The sequence below is a fragment of the Falco naumanni genome, chromosome 5 (genome assembly GCF_017639655.2).
Source record: "Falco naumanni isolate bFalNau1 chromosome 5, bFalNau1.pat, whole genome shotgun sequence".
Classification (NCBI taxonomy): Eukaryota; Metazoa; Chordata; class Aves; order Falconiformes; family Falconidae; genus Falco; species Falco naumanni.
The window spans coordinates 27,864,823-27,887,954 of record NC_054058.1 but is presented as its reverse complement, the minus strand read 5'-3'; the positions used below and the strand labels follow the sequence as shown (position 1 = coordinate 27,887,954).

At 40.0% G+C, this 23,132-nt stretch overlaps 1 protein-coding gene across 7 annotated transcripts in view; it reads left to right on the top strand.

Moving 5' to 3' along the window:
- DGKI (diacylglycerol kinase iota) overlaps positions 1 to 23,132 on the top strand; it is a 228,073-nt gene that overhangs the window by 74,014 nt on the left and 130,927 nt on the right. For all 7 annotated transcript variants that reach the window (XM_040596412.1, XM_040596410.1, XM_040596409.1 and 4 more), the window contains exons 2-5: positions 5,778 to 5,886; positions 16,416 to 16,511; positions 19,768 to 19,842; positions 22,349 to 22,405. In XM_040596412.1, the coding sequence (XP_040452346.1) occupies positions 5,778 to 5,886; positions 16,416 to 16,511; positions 19,768 to 19,842; positions 22,349 to 22,405 (337 nt within the window). The remainder of the gene's footprint in view (positions 1 to 5,777; positions 5,887 to 16,415; positions 16,512 to 19,767; positions 19,843 to 22,348; positions 22,406 to 23,132) is intronic.

Here is a 23,132-nt window from a genome sequence, read left to right as displayed (position 1 = left end):
AGGATTTGATTTTGGTAACTATTCTGACTGAATTAAAATAAACTGCTGAGAGGGCTTTATAATAGTTCTCTTCAAACAACCTCCAGTCCTAAAGGAGTGGGGTGGTCACACAGGAGCTTGCAGAGTGCTGATGGGGTAACCCAGCCACAGGTTTTAATGGGAGAAAGTGGTAGAGCTGCTGCTAAGATGCAGGTTTAGTAAATACACAGCTGAATACAATATGCTGGAGGAAGGCCAGTACAGCTTTTTCTAAGGAAGCCAGGATGCATGAGTTTTGCAGAAATTGCTGGCAGAGGCACGAGGCCCAAGAACCAGAGTGGTCTGGCCAAGGGGAGCTCAGAGGGCTTCCAGAAAGCTTCCAATGACGTAGGAAAAAAGCTTCTGGTATAGAAACTAGGGCTAAAAGGGATGGTGTCAGTGTGGTTAACCAGCAGTCAAAATGTAGCAAGCAGTGGGGTGGTTAGCACCTGGTGGGTGGTTTTCAGAGTTTACCTAGGAGTTTACTGATGGGGACCATTGGTGACCTGTGATGGGAGTGGTGCCACTCACAGGGAGCGAAGTGTGGGGGGCAGAGCTTGCTGCTGCTCTGCACAATTAGTCAGGGTGGGCACAGGCTGATTGCAGAAAATTTGCAGAAGGGTCTTACGATGCTGAATGATTCTGCAGCAAATTGCAGTTGAAATGTGGGATTGATGAAGGCCGAATAACGCACACAGGGGAGAAAAAGCTCAGGAGTTTGAACTTCATTACCGTTTAGCACTCAGGAAAGGGATCTTTGGATAATTACAAGTACTCCTGTGAAATGATTAACTTGGTGTTGTTCTTAAAAGGCAAGTAAAGGGCTCAGGATGATGTAGAGGAAAAAGAGCAATGCTGACACCACTGATAAGCCTCTGGTGCAGCCAGATCTTCAGTATTTGTTGTAGGTCTGGCAATCCTACCTCAAAAAATATGTAATTGAAATTAAGACATTGGTGAAGGTTCTACCTTAGTATTGGCAAAAACTTTAATGGTCTCGGGCGCTTCCAGGTGGGGGTGGGGGCAAGGAGGGTGAATGAAGGGGTATATGAATAGATTCATAAAATCACAGAAGGTGTAGAGAGGCAAGTGATTACTTGCTGTTCCTCAGAATATGATAACCCAATTGAATTATAAGGCAGAATTTTTAAAACAGACAGAAGGAAGTACTTTACAGTGCCCATAATGAAATTGTGGAGCTCATTACATAGGCTGCTGTGGAGACCAAGAGTATAAATGGGTTCAGGGAAGAACCAACACATTCCTAGAGTAAAGACCCATTACAGACTATTAAGCACAAAGGTCTGGAAGCAGCCTCCAGCTCAGGAAGTCCTTAAACTGCTGATTACTGGAAGCTGGGACTGGAGTATGTCAGAAGGATCACCCGATTTGTGCCAGTGCTTCTGTAAACACCTGCTGCTGGCCCTTATCAGAGACAGGATACTGGAACAGTTTATTTGATTTGACTAAAGTTGGCTCCTTTTATAGCAAATGCCAAAAAATTTGGGAATCCTGATGTTTAGCTCCTGGTCAGCTTAAAAGGAGAATATTATGCCTGGAAGGCGAGCTGGGAGCAGCAGGTTGCAGGAGCGCTGTGCAGTCAGCAGAGATGTGTGGGGAAAACTGAAATAATGTCAGAATTTAGCCAGTACATCTTGTTCGTGGCTTTCACAAGCACCAAACTGCAGGAGTGGAAACCACCTCCAAACTCAGGTGCATATAAATTGTTTGTACAGCATGCAGGTACTGTGGCCTTGTACAGGGCTTTTCAAGCTGTGGTTGGCAAAGGTGAGAGCTGGCAGGTGTAGGGTTTATCTACGTTGAATATTCAAAGAAAAGCAGAGCTATTGTAACTTAAACATTGTTATATAAGTGTCTGTCCTTTTCTCAGTAAATATCTAGGTTAACTTTGAGAAAACACTCCCAGCAATCTTCTGGCAGATGTCTTAGCCATAGGATCTGTAGAAGCCACACTAAGCGTTTGTGTGATTATTTTTGTGTGTGTGTGTGTTTTCTTTTTTTTTTTTTTTTTAATATTATCTCAGCCTGCAGCTGAGAGACTGCCCCAGTGGTAGCTTCGGCCCCTACAAAAAGGAAGGTGGTAACCCCAGCCTGGAAGAGCAGCGACTCCAACACCAGTGACAACTAAAATGACACTCAAATCTGTTAACCCATGGAGTACTAAGTTTTTCATTTCAAAACAGGTTTTTCTAACAGTTACATGAGCTGCATGCTGTTGACTATTTGTCTTTTGTGGTCTTTGAGGATTCAGGCATAAAATATTCAGTCTAAAACAACTCATTGGAGGATTTTTGTATGCCTTAGGTGGAGGAAAAGGCTCAGTAAAGCCGAAGCCTGGAAATAAACCCGAGTACCCCCTAATCAAATATGTATCCTTTGATCTAATAAGTAGGTTGAGTCTCGCCTGACTTTTCAGTGAAATGAAAATGTGGTGCTTTTTTACCAAAAAAACAGTTGTTATACTTGAGTAGCTTGAATGTCTGATTGCTCTTGGTTTCCAAGACAGTCGACTACTCAATTAAAGAATTTCTTTAATGGTATCAATTATGGAATTGGTATCAGATATTTTTGTTTGTTGTATATTTAATGACATACACATGTATGTGCACCCATGCTTGTTTATAGCAGTGGTGTGTTAGCTAAGCTAATAATATCTACTACAAATTACTGATTACTGGATATGAAAAAATAATTGTTACAATACAGCTCATTACTTAGGATGCAACATTGACTTGCTGTTGGTTGCTACATCAGCAAGCTGGCTGGCGTGCCCATTTTAACAAAGGTGTAGACTTCATAGGCTGAAGAGTGGAATGTATTATGAAAGCACAGTTTCACTTTTTTTGGCTGTCTCTTATCAGGGGAGCAGTGATTACTTTTGCTTCTATGGCAAAGGCTGTCTGTCGAGCCTGTGTTTTCGTTCACGTGCTCAGCACAGTGGAGATGAAATTGCTGGGAAAGATAAGTAAAAGCCATTCATGTTACCTTGCTGTTGGAAAAGTGCCAGGTGGCGTAATCTGCTAGTTAAAGTAAGATGAGATATGATCACCTGGATACTCGGCATCTGTTCTGGTGTCAGATTTGTGCTACCTTCTCTTTCCCGCCGTTTTACCCTCTCTTGTCTGCCTTACACTTAATAGAAGGCCATGTGTTTGGTCTTTAGCCTGACCTCCTTTTTTTCAATGGGAAAGGTTTCTGCAGTACATACAGCGTGTTTTAACACTCCGTTTCTCTCTTTGTTCTGAGACAAAGTTCTGATAAGAAGCTGTGTAAAAGTAGGCATTTTCAGCTTGCCCCCTGAGTCACTTCTGGCTGGTTCATGCAAGTTTGCAATCCCTGAGATAATTTTGAGGCTTTTGTGTTAAAACAAATGTGGAAAAAAAAAAAAAGGCATTATTGTCATGCCTGTGTTTTGTGTGCTTTCCAGACAAAGCCATAAATCCAACTTGACATGCAGAGGAAGGGCAGGCTGTTGGCACAAAACTCTGCCAGGTCTCTGCCAAAAGGCTCATCAGCCTCAGCTGGCTACTAAAGGAATGTGGGCCAAGTCTCAGGTTCTGCTGCAGGAGGCTTGCACATCTCTAATTCTGACTTGAAATAGTATCCAAAGCTTGATGCTGAGATGTCTGTAGCTGTTCATTAGGCTTATTTACCATTTAAGTCTCTGCTGAATTTGCATTCCAGCTAGAAGCCTTGCTGCCAGACTGGTCAGATAAATTTGTTCCTAGGAAAAGTCATTGCAAACCTTGCTTTAGTGGATTTGCTTAGTGGATGCATGCAACTTTATAGGCTCTGTTGCTTGACAAGTAATAGGCTGTAAACTGTGTTGACTGAAAATATCTGCGTGTTTCATCAAATAAAAATTAACTGCTAACACTGTTATTATGCCACCTTTACTTAAGCACTGCTTTGCACAAAGTGGATGCTACTTTCCTCTCTTATGAGGGCAGGACTAAGTAGCTTTGCTTTATCACTGTCAGTGATGCAGGATGGAAAATGTGAGTGCGCCCCATTTCCACCAAAACAAATTGCCATGTTATAAACCATGAATAGTCACAAGAATGTACTCTTGTGTTTAGGAAGTACTAACAATTACATTAGTACCCAAAACAGCATGGAAGGAGCCTGCCATATAAGGGACAGTTTCCTGGAAAAATATATTTCAAAGAACTTAGTATTGTAGTGTTTTGTGGTTTATTTCTTCAAGGCCTTAATTGTGTAATTGAGAAAATGTGTAGCTTATATTGTACTGACATATATGGCATAACATCTTGCTTGCTAAACTGTTCTCTCCTGAGATACGGCCAGGTGGTGAAAGTCTTTTTCTTGGGCTCCTTTCTTCTAATGGGTTTTTTATCAAATGCAAAATATTTTGGAAAAAAACCTTAATGTCAATGTCTTGCCCATGTTGTTAAAGGGGGCACTGGCTGATCAGAGTCTGATGTTAATGTTCTGAGTTGTTCATGCTACTCACAGGAAAGGAATTCTGATTCAGCTCGCTTATTTTTCCAGATGTACACTGTGAGCAGTGAGGCTTCCAGGCTCCTTTACTGTGGATATATATGGCACTGTATATTTTCAGGACAATGGAAAGATTTGTTTAGCATATGGCTGACCTGGATTGTCATCGCTGGCTCAGTTGACCTTTATTGCTTTGGGAGAGCAGTAAGATTAGGAGATGCTATAAATAGCCGTTGCACTGTGGGAGTGGTATCACAAAAATGCACTTTACACAAACAGACTGTCATTTCGCTTTGTGGGGGATGAGTGCATTTGGCTTACAAAAGGAGATCTCTCCTTGAGATGTTTTTGTCCTCTTCTGAATCATTGCAGCTGAAGCTGTGAGATTGTTTTGGCCACCACCACCAAGTGCTAAAATATACAACGCAATAGTGTTATGAAGCCTTATGAAATCTACTGCCCAAGTACAGCTGAGCTTTGTATCAGCAGCGTATGATGCTTCCCACCTGATGGCTCACTATTCGAGGCTGATCTGGCAGGGCTTGGGTGCCTCTAGGGAAGCAGGCAGCGGATAAGCTCTCAGCGCTTGTGGAGCTCCAGGAGGGTTTCTGGTCACCATCTGTGACTTTTGAAGGAGGCGATATCTATGCCTCAAGCTGTAAGAATGACTTTGGACCAAAAAGATAGGATTGAAATGTAAGTGGGAAGAAGCTATATTACCTTGAGGGATGCTGATGTGATTCAAAAAAGGTAGTAGCATATGACTCCCCTTCCTGACTTGTGTTGTCCACATATCTTGTTTTATCTGTTGGATGCTGAATGGGTGTCTTTTCCCAGCCTATAAACTAAGTAAAAGCAGCAGGTGTTACACTTTTTGTATAAAGTTGAATTTCGTTCCTCCAATAAGGGCTATTTGGAATTATGTATGAGTTGATGCAGCAGGTGCAGCTGGTAGGTGAGGAGTAAGCGTAAGAATGAGGACTCCACTGAAACTGGCAAACAACCATTTGTAATCCACTGGATTTGAAACTTCAGCTTAGTGCCAGATGAGTAACTGATCTTCATTAAACAGTAATTTTCCGTGATCAGATTACTTTATTCTTTTCCTAAACTGCTTTAGCAGGAGATGGCATTCAAGCACCATTTTACCCAAGCTGAAATTAGATGCTGTACTGCCTCTTCTGATTTCTGGTGAAGGGGTGGGGTGGATTATTATATTGGGTAATTATATTTGATATACACTCCATTTATGTGTGTTTTTTCTTTTCAATTTGCAGGAAAGCAATCTCCAGGTCAGGCCTCCAGCACTTGGCTCCTGTGCATTCCCTCAACATTGCAGTCTCCAATGGACCTGTGAAGGAACCAAGGGCGGCCTTAGAGTGGACTGTAGGTGTTTGGGTTTTTGGCAGTTAATTTGAGCAGAATCTTTGGCTAGTGCTGTCTCCTTCCTTAAGTCAATATAAGACGTTGCCATCAGAATTAGTGCTGGTCATTGGGAACATGCTTCTATTATGAAATGAAGTGCAAGGCAGAGACATGAAAACTTGCGGAGACTTTAGCAGCACAGACTAGCTGTTCAAACTTTCCAGCTTGGGAACTGTCTGGCTACATTTGTTTGCTGCCTTCTTGGCAAGATCTGCCATCCAAAGGTGATCTGATTTTAGCACAGCAGAGTTTTTCTATCTCTGCTTGATGGGCCGAAAGTTAAAGCTGAAGGCACATGTTGAGTTGGCTTGGCCTGTAGAGTAGGTAGTAGAAATCTTTGTTCACAATACTTTGTGTGTATGGCTAGATTTCTCCTGTCTTGTAGACAAAGAAATCATGTTTCCATCCCTCCCATCTTGTTTCTGTTATGTTTCTGGGCTACTTCAGAAGGGCACAGTTTAGGACTGTCTAGAATAGACTATGTTGGTTGGAAGGGAGCTACAATGATCTAGTCCAACTGCCTAACCAATTCAGGGCTGACCAAAAGGTAAAGCGTATTGTAAAGGGCATTGTCCAAACGCCCTGTTTCATCACACTTGCTACACCTAATTCAAGTTAACTTGTAGCTTTGTCTAATTTAATGCTATCTTAATGTCTTAAGCACTGACAGGCTTGGGGCATCAACTATCTCTCTAGGAAGCCTGTTCTAGTGTTTGACAACCCTCTGTAGAAATATTTGCTAATGTCAAGTTTGAACCTCCCCTGACACAGCTTTGAACCATTCCCATGCACCTTCTATGTAGTTATGTGCTGGTACATGCTAAGGAGGTGAGCCTTAGGCCAGTAGGTTACGGGGGTGTCCCATTTAAAGCAAAGCATACAATAGATCTCACTCTCAGCTATTGGTAAAGAGCTCAGTACATGGCAGTATCAAGGCACCAGCCACCCAAGTGACTTTTAGGTTAAGGTAGCATATGTTATGAATACGGCTTATGTTTATTTCTGTTCTGTATACCGAGACTAGTTGGCTTTCTAGATAACATACTCTACTTCAGACCCAGCTGTTGCACTTGAAGTTTAAAGTGATAAAAATTTACAGGCTGTACTGCAGGAAGCTGTATTAGATTCACTGTGATATTCTTCAGTACTGTACTTCAACATAGAGTGTTAAAATGAGTTTGAAAGCTTACATGGAATCCTCTTGGCAGATCTTTGGAGAATGCCTTGATCTTTTGCTCCAGGAAACCCAGATCCTGACAAGCAAGGCGTTAAAACATGTCTGCTTTGAGTCATCAATGCAGTTTAGTAGAAATTTCAAGGATCAGTCACATATGTGAAGGGTTAGGCACAGGCTAAATTAAACACCTTTCAAAATCATGCTTAAAACCAACAGCAGCAACAAAACCCAAACCCCAAAACCCTAAACACCAATCCCAAGAACCGCAACTTAACCTTCTTCAAAGCTGATTGTCTGTAATTTTACCGTGTGGTTCCTCATGTGATCCCAGTTCATAAATACTACAGGTCTCGAAATATGTTGGTGAATATTGATTAAATATTGTGGGTTTTAGTTGTGTATGTGTGTGTTTTCACACTTCCTGGCTTATGGTTTAGATTTTCTGTTAGTTCAATTTCTCAGCTGTTCCAGCTTCTCAGGTTGTTCCTGCTTTACTTCACGTTTTGATTGGAGAGGGAAGGCAATCCTGTGGCATGTGGGGAAAGGGACAGGATACTGAGTGGGAGACATCTGTGGCTGGGAGGAGCCTGAACTAACTGGTGAATGTGAGGGAGAAAGGCGTTTCTCAAATCTGAGTCACAGTAAAATATACTGTGATATATATATGTTTTATATAAATTATAAAAGATATCAGGGAGGTGGTTTGGAGGTGTGAAGAAGCTGAAATGGACAGGGTTTATAATGGGTAGTGAATGTCAGTAAAGAAAAAAGTTAAACTTCAAATACTGATGATTATGTCCAGAGGTGTATTTGGTGGACTGAAAAGGAATTTGAATTAAGATGTGTTGGAGCCAGACAGGAAGTCTCTGTATTTAACCGCTGGAAGGCAGCATTAATCTGTGCATGTTGCATCCCCCATCTATCTTACCCTGCTCTTCAGTATTTCTGAGGATGATTCTCCAAGGACCTGTGATGGGAGATCTTTCCAGAGTCTAAATGACATGAACATAAGTTGTCAGTTGACTTTGCAGTAGGAAATGTTTCCTCCCTGTTTTGTTCGCAGTAATAACTGGAAATAATTCCCTGGCTATAGTTGCCCTTTTCTGGAACTCCTTGCGGGTGATTTACCATTATCAGATGCCATCGTCTTGTGAACAGGACACTGATTCAGAGAGTGGGATTTCCATTCCCTGCTCTGCCACTTACCTCGTGAGTGAGCTCAGATGACTCTTTTTGTGTTTTTGTACATCAGCCTCACTACTTGTAAAATGGAAGTGATGACTCTGATGTCTCTTTAAGACCGTTTATATAAGAAACAGTATGTCTTATTGTTGTTGCTACTGTCATCCCTGAGGTTTCTTTTCTCTAACATACTTATAAATGCCCTGTTTCATCACACTTGCTACACCTAATTCAGGTTAACTTGTAGCTTTGTTGTCTAATTTAATGCTATCTTTTCACAGCAGGGCTGTGCAGAATATGTTCTCTGGAGCAGGTAATGTTATAGCCAGAGGGAAATGCAGAATATGCCTTACCAAAAAGGAACCACCTTAAATGCCTGTCCCTGTGATATGTTCATTTATAGCCCCTTCTCTCACCCTCCCCCATTTTAGGCATCACTCCCATGTATTACATGATAAAGCAAATAATTCTAGCCTAGATTCTCAAGTAAGTATGGACTGAGCCGTCTCATACAGTGCCTGTACACCATTGGTGATCTAGGTCTTTGTATATTTTCATACTGCCTCTTTCTTCCAAGGAAAATAACCACAAGCTTTTGTGCAAAGTCATCCTGTAATTTCCTTTTAAGTACTGCCTTCTAGCTCTTGCTTTATTTAGTACCTACAAAAATCTTGACAGCCACTAGGATATTAGTGTGTTGAGCTTCCCACTGGCCCAAAATATCTCATTTTGTTTGTCCATAATGCATTTTTCTGTTGATGCTCATTTCTTGCCTTCTCCTCAGCAGGCACATATGGTGCATGACCTCAAGACTTGAAACCCTAGTTATGTCCTGCAAGAGGCATTTGAAGATGCACAGCTTCCATTCTTGGAGTTCAGTGAAACAACTTGAGACTGATCCATGCTTTGTGTTATGTGAATACATCGTCAGAACTCTTTGGGTGCAAGCAGAATGTTTTTCAGAGGAGAAATATAACCTTAGAGCATAAATTATATGTATAAAAGACAAAAAAAATAAAATTTTCCAGATCTTAACAAGAATAGAAATGATGTGTTTGAGTAGAAGTTGGAAACTGTCATTTGATAATATGTAGAAGCAGGGCCAGGCCAGCCAGGAGGATTGTAGAAGGCACTACTCAATCGCATGTGGATGGGGTAAGGAAAGCCAGACCTCACGTGGGGTTGAATCTAACAGAAAATTGAAGGGCAACAAGAATGGTGTCTGTAGACATGTCATCAGCAGTAGGAACACTAGGAAAAATGTTGGGCCACTGCTGAATGGGACAGGGGACATGGTGACAAAGGACATGGAAAAACCAATGTGCAAAATGTGTGCTTTTTTTTTTTTTTTTTACTGCTAAGGCCTGCCTTCAGGAATCATCGCAGGCCCCTGACACCAGTGGCTTTTTGTGGTTTAACCCCAGCCAGTAACTAAGTACCATGTAGCTGTTCAATCACTCCCCCTGCACCCTAGAGGGATGGGGAGGAGAATCGGAAAGGAATGTAAGACTCATGGGTTGACATTAGAACCATTTAATAATTGAAATAAAATAATAAGTTATAATGAAAAGGAGGGAGAAGGGGAGAGGCATGAAATCCAAAGGGAAGGAAGAAAAAACAAGTGATGCACAATACAATTGCTCACCACCCCATGACTGATGCCTAGCCAGTCCTTGACCAGTGATCAGCAGGCCCCAGTTTATATACCAGGTGTGACACCCCATGGTATAGAATACCTCTTTGGCTAGTTTGGGTCAGCTGCCCTGGCTGTGTCCCCTCCCAATTTCCCGTGCCCCTCCAGCCCTCTTGCTGGCAGGGCCCGAGAAACTGAGAAGTCCTTGACTTGGTATGAACATTACCTAGGAGTCATTAAAACTATCACTGTGCCATCAACTTTGTTCTCACACCAAACCCAAAACACAGCACTGCACCAGCTACTATGAAGAAAATTAACTCTACCCAAGCCAAAACCAGGACATGGCTGCGGCAAGGAAGACTTGCCTTTGTAGAGGATGATTGATTAGGTTAGGGGACGCTTAGACTGAACATAGAGAAGTCCACAGGACCTGATGAGGTGCAAGCAAAAGTACTGGGGGGAGCTGGCTGATAATTGCAAGAACACTATGTTGTCTTTGAAAGAGGAGTTCCTGAGGACTGCAACAAAGCAAATGTCAATCCTGTCTTCAAGAAAGGCAAGGAGGAGGATCCAGGGAATCACAGACTGATCAGTCTCACCTTGATTCCTGGGATGATGATGGAGCAAATCCTTCTGGAAGCCATTTCAAAAAATATTAAGTATAAGAAAGTGAATGATACGTCAGCATGGTTTTATGGAGATCATGCCTGACCAACCTGAAAGCCATCTATAATTAAATGACTGGTTTGGTAGATGGGGGGAGAGCAATGGTGGTTATGTTGACTTTTGCAAGGCTTTTGGCGCTATCTCCCATAACATTCTTGTAGACAAACTGAAGGAGTATGGTCTAGATAAATAGACAGTGAGGTGGCCCATACCAGTGAGTTATTTACAATCAATGAATGTGACTTTGCAATGAATCTGTTACATTATAGTCTGCCTCTTGTTGGCATTGGTCAGTAGTGCTGTCCGTTTACTTTCATATACAGTGTTTGTAAGTGCCTAGTGATATACTACACTTTGGATAACTAACGTGTGTTAGTACGCTAATAGGTGTTCTACGTATGATCAAATATTTCCCTCGTGAGTCTAGATAAGTGTATTTCTTTTCTGTGTGAATGGTTTGGCTTCTGTATCATCAATTCCTAAAAGCTATACTAATTTTTGTACGAAAGAATATTTCCCTTTCATTGGTGTGTCTGCAAGACTAAGTTTTGTAATTGGGAACAGTTGAAAGAGATGTTTCTCATGTGAGCATCTGATAACATACGAGAACGCTGGGGTATGGGTATTGCATTAGTCACATAAAAGCATGTAGAGGCATTGGGAGCTTTGGTTCCACTTAAATAAGTAGTGATAAGTTCAAGCTTCGTGCATACTTAAAATTGCTGAAATATTGTGTGCAGATGGCACTTGAAGCAATGTGCTCAGGATCAGTAGTCCTACTTTGCTGTTTCTTTTTCATCAAGGTTTGAGAACTAATCTTTCCAGAGAGATCTAAAGAGGAAAAAGAGGTCTATTGTCTATCAAAATGGTGGCCACCTCTATTTCTTTTTTCCTTTTTCCAGCAGTGTATAAAGGATGCAGCGGTATTACAGAAGGTGCCCTTCTTGAAAATAGGTATTTTTTTCCCCGTTGCTGCCAAAAAGACTGAAGTTAAGTTGTCAGCCAAAATAATAGTTCATGGGAACATAGGGAATCATCATCTCTGTTGATAGCATCTGGACGTTGCTCCTCCATGAAGACAATTGTTGTTTTTCTGCTTCTGCATACAGATGATCTTTCAGATGATGGTGACAAGAATCTTAAAAGCTCAGCAGAGGATACAGGACTAGGTAACTGATGCAGGGATGTTGAAAAGCATGGTGGGGGAAAGGAGAATGGCAGAAAAAGCTAGAGAATATGGTGAACCTAGACCTAGAAGCTGAACGCCCAAAAGTAATTCTGAAAGTTGGACTCTACTTATCTTCAAGTTTTTTAAGTAATGATGCAATACTGTATTTCTGTGATGTTTTGTTTTATGTCCATGTATTACATTTATAATAATTAAAGAAAAGGTGACTTCATTTAGAATATTCCCAAAATAAAATGTGCTAAGGTGGAGTTAACCTTGAGAATATATATCAACAGAAAACCATTTGGGACATTGCTATTATATAAACATTACAGACTCTGGAATTTCAGAGTTAAGGGTAAAACACAAGCTAAACATGAAAGACATTTGGGAAAAAGACATCCAAACAAACTCGTTTCTGCTTGATAGGGACCTCATAAAGAAAAGGGCTAAAGCTAATAATTTTTGCTTACAAATATGTTTAATTAGATTTAGATTTCTTGAACACTGAATTTAGACTAATTGTAAGTTTATCAGGTAAACGTATATTTTTAAGAAGATTAATCTTTCTTACTGGAGTGTTAACAAAGGGAAAAATTTCTTAATGGCTTATTTTAGAAATCTGCCTTACATAATTTATTGCAGCATGCTAGTCACGGCAGGAGTGGAGGAGAGGAGAGCTCCATTCCTCCCGTTAGAATTGGAGTTACGATTCCTTTGAACTAAAAAGTTGAGCTGACTGGTATATTTGTTTGGCTGAATGTCTATAGCTGCTTAACATGGCAAATTAAATTACTTGGGTTTATCTGCATTGCTTTTGGAACCATTCTGACTGCAGCTTGACGAACAGTGAGGTATGGGGATATTTAAGGGCTTTAGAATGGTGGTAACGCATGCTCTGTTGTTTAACTGTGCTGGGCACTTAGAAGAAACCCAGTTGAATTAGTGAAATATGCACAGCAAGTTATGATCACGCACATGCAATTACATTGTTCCCAGACTCCTAGTCCTTGAATTCCTATTTCTTTTTCACTTTGGGTGTGTGTGTGCATTGTATTTAGTTTTTGTTTCATATGCAAGGAATATTTGAAATACTGGAATTGTTTGCTATTACGGTGGTAATGGATCAGGAGCAATCAAATGGGAGGTCTCCATCTGGGAGAGCATATTGAGTTCATGTGTCCCCTGTGAGGCAGGCTGCATCTGCCAGGAAAGCACTGCTGCCTCCACTTCAGTGAGCAGGGGCTCTGTCTCTTCACAGGACACGGAGTTCACACACTTGCAAGGGCAGGGAAGCCAGGAGAGGAAACAAAGTTCCCGGTTCATTCTTTAACTGCAGGATATTGGGCTACAGTAATTGTTGTTATATCCACGATGATGGGCAGTATCCCTTTTCTATACAGTAAGTCAAAGCAGAGCATGTCAGACTAAAAGCATGATTTGACAGATCAGCTGAGCTGGTTTAACACTGAGTGGGTACCAAAAGCATCAGCCCCACTGAACCCACCTTTAACCCACCACGGCTTGTGTGAGATCCAGCAGTTATGTGGTCACAGGGCAAGTAATTTTGCCTAGCTGATTTGCTAGATAAGTTGTCTGGGTTTTTTCCATCAGATCAAATGATTCATGCGTTGCTTCACAGCTACTAGATCAGTCACGAGGAAAATGGCAAGAGCGTGAGACGGGGGTCTAAGGGGTCAGGGACAGAAAGAGGACGGTTGCCTCTTAAGTAGCAATTTACTCCTAAAGCTAACATAAAGACAGCAAGTGCAATATAGACCAAACTGGCAAATTATGAAAAGGTTGCTGAATTCAAAGCTCTTGTGGAAAAATACCTGTGTCAAAATATACACGTTGATGTAGCTTTTACTGTACTCTAGTTTTGTGTTAAATGGGAGCTCATACTAGAGGTGATCTGAGTGACCTCTGTCAGTTTGTGTTGGTAGATGGAGTAGGAAACACTGATTTTTCTGAAGTAAAAATTTTTCATAGAAATACATTGATTTTTGTCAAAATTTTCTATTGGAATTGAATGAAAAATTTGGCTTGGTAAAGGTCACAGCATTTTCCTTTGACTATATCATCTTGATTTGCTTAAGTGGCAACAGAATGTCACATCATATAAATGATAGTGCTCTGTAAAATTTAGAACAGTGAAGTTCAAATATTTCCCTTTGATCTTATTTTGAGGCAGAGTAATCGACAGGCAAAGCTTTTTGAGGGAGGGCATTTCATCCTGGGATGTCTCAGCAATTTGCTCTGATTCAGGATGAAAGAAGTTTTTTCAAATGTCAATTTGCTGGAATTGAAATTGTGAGTTTTCACACACAGTGCTGTGTAATTGTTTGTGGCAGTAGGTATCTGGAGGTGTGCCACTTATACCAGATCGACTTATTTACATTTTTATTATCTAGTCTTGTCAGAAGTCTATCATAGCATGAACTACATAGGTCATCCTTGTAGACTGCTTACTGATTTTATTTCTACTGTGATGTAAAGTTAGACATGTGAATCTATGACACAGTCTGGAAAAATGGAGAACATACTCAATTGGTCTAAACTAGTTTATGGACATGGTCCACTTTATCTTTAGAAATCCTGGATGGCAAGTTATGTGGACATGGCCTGATTGAAGGGCTGTTTAATCTATTTTTTAATATAACTTTGATTCCTCATTAAAAATTATGTCTCAGGGGCTGTGTGCTTACTTACTAAGCTTTCATAGTCGATCTTTCCTAAACATCTTTTGTAATCCATAAAATTTTGCTCTGGGTTATAATGTCGAGTTTGCACTGCTACATCATCAGAGAATGTGCTCAGGTCAAACATTCTTTGGTAGAGCCCATATCCTCCTGCTTTGGTTTTCTTGTCTGGCTTCTCATAAACTAGACAAGAAGTTAATATATTGAGCAGTACTGTGAGCATCGTAGTTTTATTAGTATGGTGTCACTAGGCTTCCATGAAACGCTGTACAACTGATACAGTTTTTGCCAGGGAAAATTGCTTTAACATGAGGATAAACTTGAAGGGAAAGAATTTACAATCTGCGTAATTTACCATCTGAGTAAGGCCTGAAGAATTTCTTAAGCTAGTTCAAGTCCTTAAAAGCTATTTTACATTATAAAAGTGCTGAAAAGCCTCACCTAAACTATTGTGCACTGACCTGTACAGTTCAGGAAAATCTCTGTCCCAAGGAGTCTACAGCTCAGGTGGACAAGCAGACAAAAGGATGAGAGGAAACGGAGGTACAGAACAGTGTGCCACTAAATGAAGATTAATCAGGGTGTAATTGCAGTAGACTGGAATCCAAGTATCAGTCTCATCCAGCCCCTTGTGCTGAGGGAAAATACTGAGTCTGACATGAATGAGAGCATTTCTGATGAAGTCAGATGACCTATGGACAGGTAGACTTCCTACCAGAAAAAACACAGTAATGTTCCCATCCTCTTGGTTAATTTGAAGTAAACACCAGAGTTGTGGTAGGCACCATGTGCAGACTTGTGTAGGTCTTGTCTATTGTGTATGCACTCGTAGTCCAGAAGGCAAAGGATTTTGCCACTTCTGCTTCTCTGCATTACCTAAGAAATCTGCATGGCAAGAGAAGCTTTCTCATTTCATCACTTGGAAACTGTCAGTGGTATTTTAAATAAATTATTTTAACCGAGATGGCTATTTCAGAGCATCCTGCTGTTGGACGCCATCTGTTTGGTAAGCGTCATCATTTGTGACTTCTGCAGTGTGGGAACCAAATGTCAGAGACTGTCAAAGCATTTTCCATCATGCTCTAATTCTGGCTGAACAGAAATCCTGTTTATTCAGTTTGCTCAAATAGTGTACAGTAGAGTTCTTAGATTTTTTTAATTGAGCCAGGATTACAGTCAAGTTAAAACTGAAGTCTTTCTACAACCAAATTCCCTCAGAACAAGAATTTTTAAGAATTAAAGTACAGATTTAGTCAAATGAGACTGTCAAAGAAAAATCAGGTGTTACCCTGTTAATCACTACTAATGGTCAGTGTGCTAGGTAAACTTTTTTTCTGAGTGTTCTCAGTTGAATGTATCATTCTTTCAGGTATAAAATTAAAATCTGGTCTCTCCTGGCCACTTCATGTTTGCTTGATGTTTTCATACAGTGTCGATGCAGCCATCTTAAGGCGTTTTTCTTTGTCTAAACTATCTTATTATCCTAGAGCCTAAAGTCCTAATGTCAGTATGTTATTTTGTACTTCTGAGCCTTGTTCTCAAATTTTTGGGCTTCTCCAACTGAAATTCAGTAGTCATGGTTTTGTTTCACCTCTCCTGATTTTCTGTTTCTTTAATTTTTGTGTACTATCATATGCTTACGAAATCTAGGGTCCCAGTCAAACAGTGCAGCATGTGCAAAAAATGTGGGCAAAGTTTCACTGAACTGTGCACAAAAATACTTCAGGTGTGATTGGTGACAGTTCATTGTATCATCAGCATCCTTTAAGCAGGGGTGGTAAGACAGAAATACTCTTTTGGCTTTGTGTTGTAAAAAAACAGAACAACATATGATTGTTGGGTTTTGTGTTTTTGTGTGGTTTTTTTTTTTTCTTTTTCTAAATTTGTGGTGAAAATCAGATCTGTCTTTCTGTATACTCACATATATCACAAACCAGATGAACAATCATCTTTTTCTAGGAAAATGCTGTGAATGGAGAGCATCTGTGGCTGGAGACAAATGTTTCTGGGGACCTCTGCTACCTGGGGGAGGAAAGCTGCCAAGTCAAATTCTCAGTGAGTTATTTTGAGATTTCCTTCTCTCTTTCTGAGGTAACAAGCCTGACTTCAGACTGATAGAGTGGTCAGATGTTTGGGAGCTTTATTTGTTTGCTGTTGTTGATGCCTGTGTTCCATAAGGAAAAAGGGGCAAAAGTCTACTGGTTAAAGACTCTGTTGCTTGGGGAAAAAAACCCCAGAAAATTTTGAGTGACCCAGATTATTTACACAGCGAGAATGGATGTAATGAGCAGCTTTATTGACATGGCAAGAGAAAAAAGGTGAGAATATTGAGGCATTTTAGAAATGTTCAAAGAAATTACCTTTTTATCTATATACACAAATATTTCACTTGCTGGGGTCTCTGAGAATGGAGTCTGATCAAATTTTTGTGATTTTAATCACTGCAAGGATTTGAACTGAATTTTCCAAATTCTTGAATGCACTCACCAGCAATGAGTGCACTTATGTTTGAGTGTTTGCCTTGTCCTGTCTGAGAATATTCGGGGTTTGCCTTTTCCTATTGAAGCTTTTCTGCTGTGAATGAAAATGTTTCATTGGATTGATCTCTAACCCATGCGTGTCTCTTCTTTGAGGAGTCAGTGTTACAAATCTAGTCTGCTTCAGCAACTCCTCACCTAGTATTTCAGTTAAACTGCTTCAGCAGAAGAGAGGAAAAAAACGCAAACAAACCACCAAACACCTTGGTATTAAGAAGCGTGATGAGAGAGTTCAAGTCCTTGCTTTGAATCAATGATCAAGGGAGCTTCCTGGCCCTCTGACTGCAAAGTGTAAAGGGAGTCCCTCTTCTCTGGGATGTTTGTGAATACTGCCTCTGACTCTTCATGATACCACCTTTCTACTTTTAGTAAAAAAGCCAACCATCCAGCTCAGATCGTTTGATCCAAGTTAAAGCATTTTGACTCACTAATCACCCCCAGTTTTTGGGGTGCTTTGATCTAAAATACTAGTGCTTTCTGTAGCTCCAATTTAATATCCATGCCCATAATTTCTCAAGCAAATGGATAACTTTGTGGCATCTAATGTTAAGGCCAAGCCTGGGAAGTCTGTGCCAGCTTACAAGGAGTTCTGTATCCAAGTCCCAGCTGTAACAGACTGCAGATTGCGGGGTAATATTCAAGGGAAGTGTCACTGAGTGTTTGCCCTGCACTTGTATTGCTTCTGAGGCACTGGGTTTTGGCAAAAACCAGAGACAGGATTTGTTTGGCTGAGTGGACCTTTGGGCTGACCCAGTACAACTGTTGTCGTCATCTTAGACATTTGAAAAACTTCATAATACATAATATAATACGTTGCATGTGATTTGCAAGACTGTGTCTTAGCTTTAGAGGTGTGTTTCTGTAGGTGTTGGACTGTTTTCAGTAGCTGGTAAATTATACCCACTGACTTATACTGTATCTGGGAATGTTGGGAGACCTCTTACATGGTGACAAACTTTTCCAGCCAGTGGGCCTGAAGACACTGAGGGATCAGCAGAGTTTAAAGTTGCTTGATTCTTAATTGCCTGGCCTTTACTTGACCTGACTGAGGTTCTTTTCACTTTTAGGTACTAGTATATTGGTTCCCTTTTGGGGAAAGAGATATCTGTGTTTATAACGTGTTGCAGTGTATGGGGTTTTCATTAGCTTAAGAACTAGAGATGGAAATGAAAATCCAGTTAACTTTAGTTGTGGTTAATTTAACCTGATCTGTCAAAAGGCTAATGCTTATTTGGTTTGGATCTTCCGAAGATCTTTTGCATCTTTCTGTGCCTGTCCTGGTCTTTCTTTGCCTTAGTTCTTTTACATGCAGACTATTTAAGATCAAATGTTTTCAGTGGAGAAGTAGTGAGAAATAATTAAGCTGTAGCTGCACAGACTTTGCATAAAATGTTAGCCTATACAGAACATTAACTCATCTCTCGAGTATGGAGTTGACATTTCATGATAAATCAGAGAAGTTAGAAGCAATGGAAAAGATAGTCTTAATTTTTAATAGCCTTTCAATATAAATCCACCAGCATTCAAAAATAATAAGAACAACTTAAAAAGCAAGATATTAAAAGAATAGCTGCTTGCAAGGTGTTACCTTTGTTTGCTTTTTGCAGTTTTTCATCTTAGGGATCAATTCCTTTATGTAGTTTCACACTTCTTCGTAAACACAGAGACTAAAAACTTACTTCAAGTTAACAAGTCACAAAACACATGAAAGCTTAATTGTTATAGTCTCATGATTCTTCAGGTGAAGCATTAGAACAGCACTCCACATACATGTGAACACATACAGTTAGGATGTACCTAGATAATTCAGACTCATAATTATGAGACGCAGTAAAATTATAATAATTATTCTACAATGTAAGCTGAAGCTGTTCCCTGTTTCTTCTTGAGTTTGTTTACAATATACTGAAAATTCTAAAGAAATAATTTATTAGAGATTTAAATGAACGTGAACAGACTGAATCTAAAACTGAAGCAAATAAATCTCAACATGTAGTGTGTTTATAAATTTTCTATCCCTCAAGCACAAGTCTTTAAGTTAAATTTCTATGAAAATTAATTCCATCTGGTTTATTACATTGAGTATATGCAAGGATGCCCCCCCCCCCCCCTTCTCTCTCTTTCTCCTGGATACATTCTCTTGCCTTTGATATGCTTTGGCTCAGGGGATTCAATGGAAATTATTTCAAAGCCCTACTGAAATTAATAAAACTAACCAGCCTAATTAGATCGAGAATTTTGTCCCTGCTGTAATATTTCATAAGCATTTAACAACATTGTGTGAGAATGTTGTAATTTTCTGCTAAACAACCCAAGTACCAAAATATTTTTCTGTAAGGCAATGGTCAGCCCCAGCAAATTAAGTGTTATATGACAAACATGAAATGACAATACTCTTCTGAACTGGTCTGAGTTTTCTGATTTGCATGTATGGTTTTTTCTCCTCTTTTCACTGGCCCTGCTCATCATCTTCGCAGGCTGCTCCCTTTTAGAGTGATGATCTCCACTGTTAACAGCCTTACCTGCTACACAGCCGTTTGCTTCTAGTTCACAAGCTGGAGTACTGTGGCTCTCTCTTCTTCACAAAGTCTAATTCTTAACTGGAAGAGCTTCAGACCTTCTTTCAATATGCAGAACAGTTGAAAGCACCAAGAGAGGGGAAAAAAAAAATATATGTTGCATAAGGAGCGAACCGTCTCCTGTTTCACAGCTAACTTTTTTCCTGCTGGGAACAGCGCACCTCCATGCACACACATCTCCCTTTCCTCTTGCAGAAATCTGCTCTGCGGAGGAAGTGTGCTGCCTGCAAGATTGTGGTCCACAACGCGTGCATGGAGCAGTTAGAGAAGGTAAGACATTGCCATCTTCTGGAGCCTGATGTGGACAACACTCATTAATTCCTTTACTAAGCTTTCAGTCTGGAAAGCACCGTATGCCAAATTAGGTTTTCATAGCTGTTTTAACAATATATTTTTTAAAAACCCCCACCCTTAAAATTCCAGCTTACTTATTTAAAATAGATTTGTACAAACCCTGTGAACCATTAAAAAAACTAAACAAAAAACAAAAACAACAAACCAAGCCCATAAAACCCAAACCAACAAAAAAAAATATGGAATGCTTTCACATTTTTTATTTTAAAAATAATTTCCCTCGAATTCTAGACTTAAAACTGAAGCTGGAAAATGCAGTATCCTGCATGTGCAAAGTAGGCCTTTCAAAATTCCTCAACTAAACCCAGCATAAGATAAATTATGACAGCTGTATTTATTACAAGCAATGTAATGTAAGATGCTACTATGAGCATTTTTCACTGGATTTACTAGACTATATTGTTTTCTCCTCAAGATTTCAGAAATTCTTGTACTTAAAATAGAACACATCAAACTTTCCTTTATAATATCATTATAGCTGTGAACATCTGACCTGATCTGCTTCTCAGTTCCTTCAAGGAGCCCTCATCACGCCCAGGTGCCTATAGAATATCTATTGGTAACTTCAGTCTTCTCATCATTGATTTGTCTTTCTTATGTCTAACTGGTAGTGTGTTAAATCTCCCCCCACCCTTTTATTTCTTTACATATATCCCACCCAGAAAGGTAAGTGGGAATTTCCCCACTGATTTCACTAGAGCTTCATCTTCACTCCTATATGTTTTGCAATGTTGTTCTCCATAAAAGAAGTTGATGCATAACAAATTTATAGCAGCAACCCTTTGGAAAGAATGTTTTCCTTTCCAAGCATTTGGACTTGTGTTGACAAATGTCACAGTGATTGCTGTAATACTGAGTTGGAGAGGTACCATTTCCACCCCCGATGCTTTTACCCACAGTGAAATTAGCATTACCACATGCTTTCAGCACAAAATGTTACAAGTGAATTTTTCATGACTTCCTTCATCAGCAGTAGTGCTGACTCTCCATGGCCCAGTGAGCTGGTGGCATTGCCAGCCAGAGCAAATGAGCACTTAGGTAAAACCCGTTCTGTTGAGCTTATTTATGCTGTTCTGGAGGCCATGAAATTCACCTCTTGGCAAAGGGTTGTTATAAAGTCTGCATCCCTCTTAAAGCCTGTGGAGTTTAGAAGTGATGCATAAGTCTTGTGCTTGGCCCCCCTCTGCAAAGGTATAAGTTGCAAGTAAAATAAATGTAAGCTGGTGCTCTTTCCAGCCTGCCACGACTCAGCAGTGAAACAATGAATTGCAATTTCAAGTGAAGCACAGTGGAGGAAGACTAATGTTAAGACTTTGTTTCTTCTTAAGTAATAAGTATTTTGTTTACTTTTTGTTTTGGTTTTGGTCGTGGTTTTTCCTTGAGCTATTATTTTGAAGGCCATTATTAAATGAGGAAAGGACTCATTTATATGGGAAAGGGAAGAGTTGTATTTAAATTTGGAGGGAACTTGATCCTTCTACCTTCATAACAAAACATAGCTGTGCAGTATCCTTAAATGTGTTGTTCTTTGAAGGGTTTTATTCTTTGAACTTAAGCTTGAATCTGTTTCATTTAGTACATTCTTACCTCACATATCCTTTGGCCTTTTCCCCTGCCTCTCTCTTCTTCAGTATATGTTTTCTCTCTACATTCTGCCTTCTGCCCCCTCCAGCTGTTAACTCTATTGATTTTCTCTTCTCAAAAAAAACCCAACCCAAAACCCACCAAAAAACAAACCAAGAGATTTATAGGACTCCCTTGTTTGTTAAATTCTTTTTCTCTTCACACTCCTAAAAATGTTTTCTGTTCATGGAAGCTTCTGTTGTCCTCATTCTGTCTTTCCCGTTTGAAGGAGGCAATACCACTGCATGAAGCAGTACAATGCTCCCCAAATGGTTTGTGGCTGGAGAGGTGGATATAAAAGCAGCCTGATCCAAGCAAAAGGTAGAAAATTAGGGTAATTTGTACAGTTCATCAATGTGCATTAAAGACTTCTCCACAGGTTTTCTTTATGAAGACATAAAGCTGGGATGTGCAAAAAGATTCTACAGAGTTATATTTTTAGCTCCTATTAACTCTTGAGCCCTCAGCTTAAGTCCACTTTGGTTGCAAATGCTCTTCAGAAAAAAAAACAGATAAAGTGGTTTCCTTCTAAGGAAGGAGGAGACAGTTTTAGTAGTTGAACTGAGCAGGCAGTAATAGCATTAGTGAAGATGAAGGCTGTGTAGAGGTCTAGCAAGAAGAGTTATTATGGCATATGAAAAGAGATTTTTCTGGCATCCAGGTAAGTTACTTTATTTAGCTAATGAAGCTAATATTTTAATAGAGAATAAATATTTTGGAAGTCTTGCCTAGGTCAACATACTGGAATAAATTATCTCTCAGCTCACTTTCAGTTCTAACAGCTTTATTTTAATGCCAGATTAATTTTCGCTGCAAACCGACTTTCCGAGAAGGAGGCTCCAGATCTCCAAGAGAAGTAAGTAGTGGAGAAATGATGATTGCTTTCCATTTGATTTGTGTGCTGATCTACCTGGTGTGGAGCTGCAGCAGTGCTTTTAGATTCAGAGGAGTCTTAGACAGAGCATGGTTCCCAGTGGAACACATTCTTCTCCCAAAACAAATGTAAAATGAATTCTAGCTGAAGCACTCCATTACTTGCACTGATGGAAACTACTTCATCTTTGTTGTTTCTTTTCCCATTCATTCAGCTATACTGTATTTTGCCTTTTTTTAGTAGCATTTCTTTTTTTTACTTCCTGACCTTTGAACTAGTGGTTTTTATTTCCCTCTCCTCCTACTTGCTTCTTCCTTTTTTTTTTCTCCTAGAAGTATCTCTAGTGTCCTAAGTTTTTTACATTAAAAAAAAATACTAAACATTCAAAACCCTTACGATTTGCATCCAGCTACTGTATGAATTGAGCTCCTTTGAAGGTGCTGGATACTTATTACTGATATATTCATGTATGTGTCTTGCATAGTTAGAAACCAGTGTTTCAAGAACACCTCTTACCTTTTGTAGTTGATTTGGTGGCCAGCTTGCTCTTAGCAGAGGCAGCCCAATTCCCTGCCACATGGACAGTTCAGTGTTGGCTGGCATAACATCATGGCACTGGCAGACCCCTTCTAACACCCTTGCCTGTGCAGAAGCAGGGGCGGCAGTCCTGCACACCCTCCTGTCTCTTGCCTACCTTTTGTTGTCATCC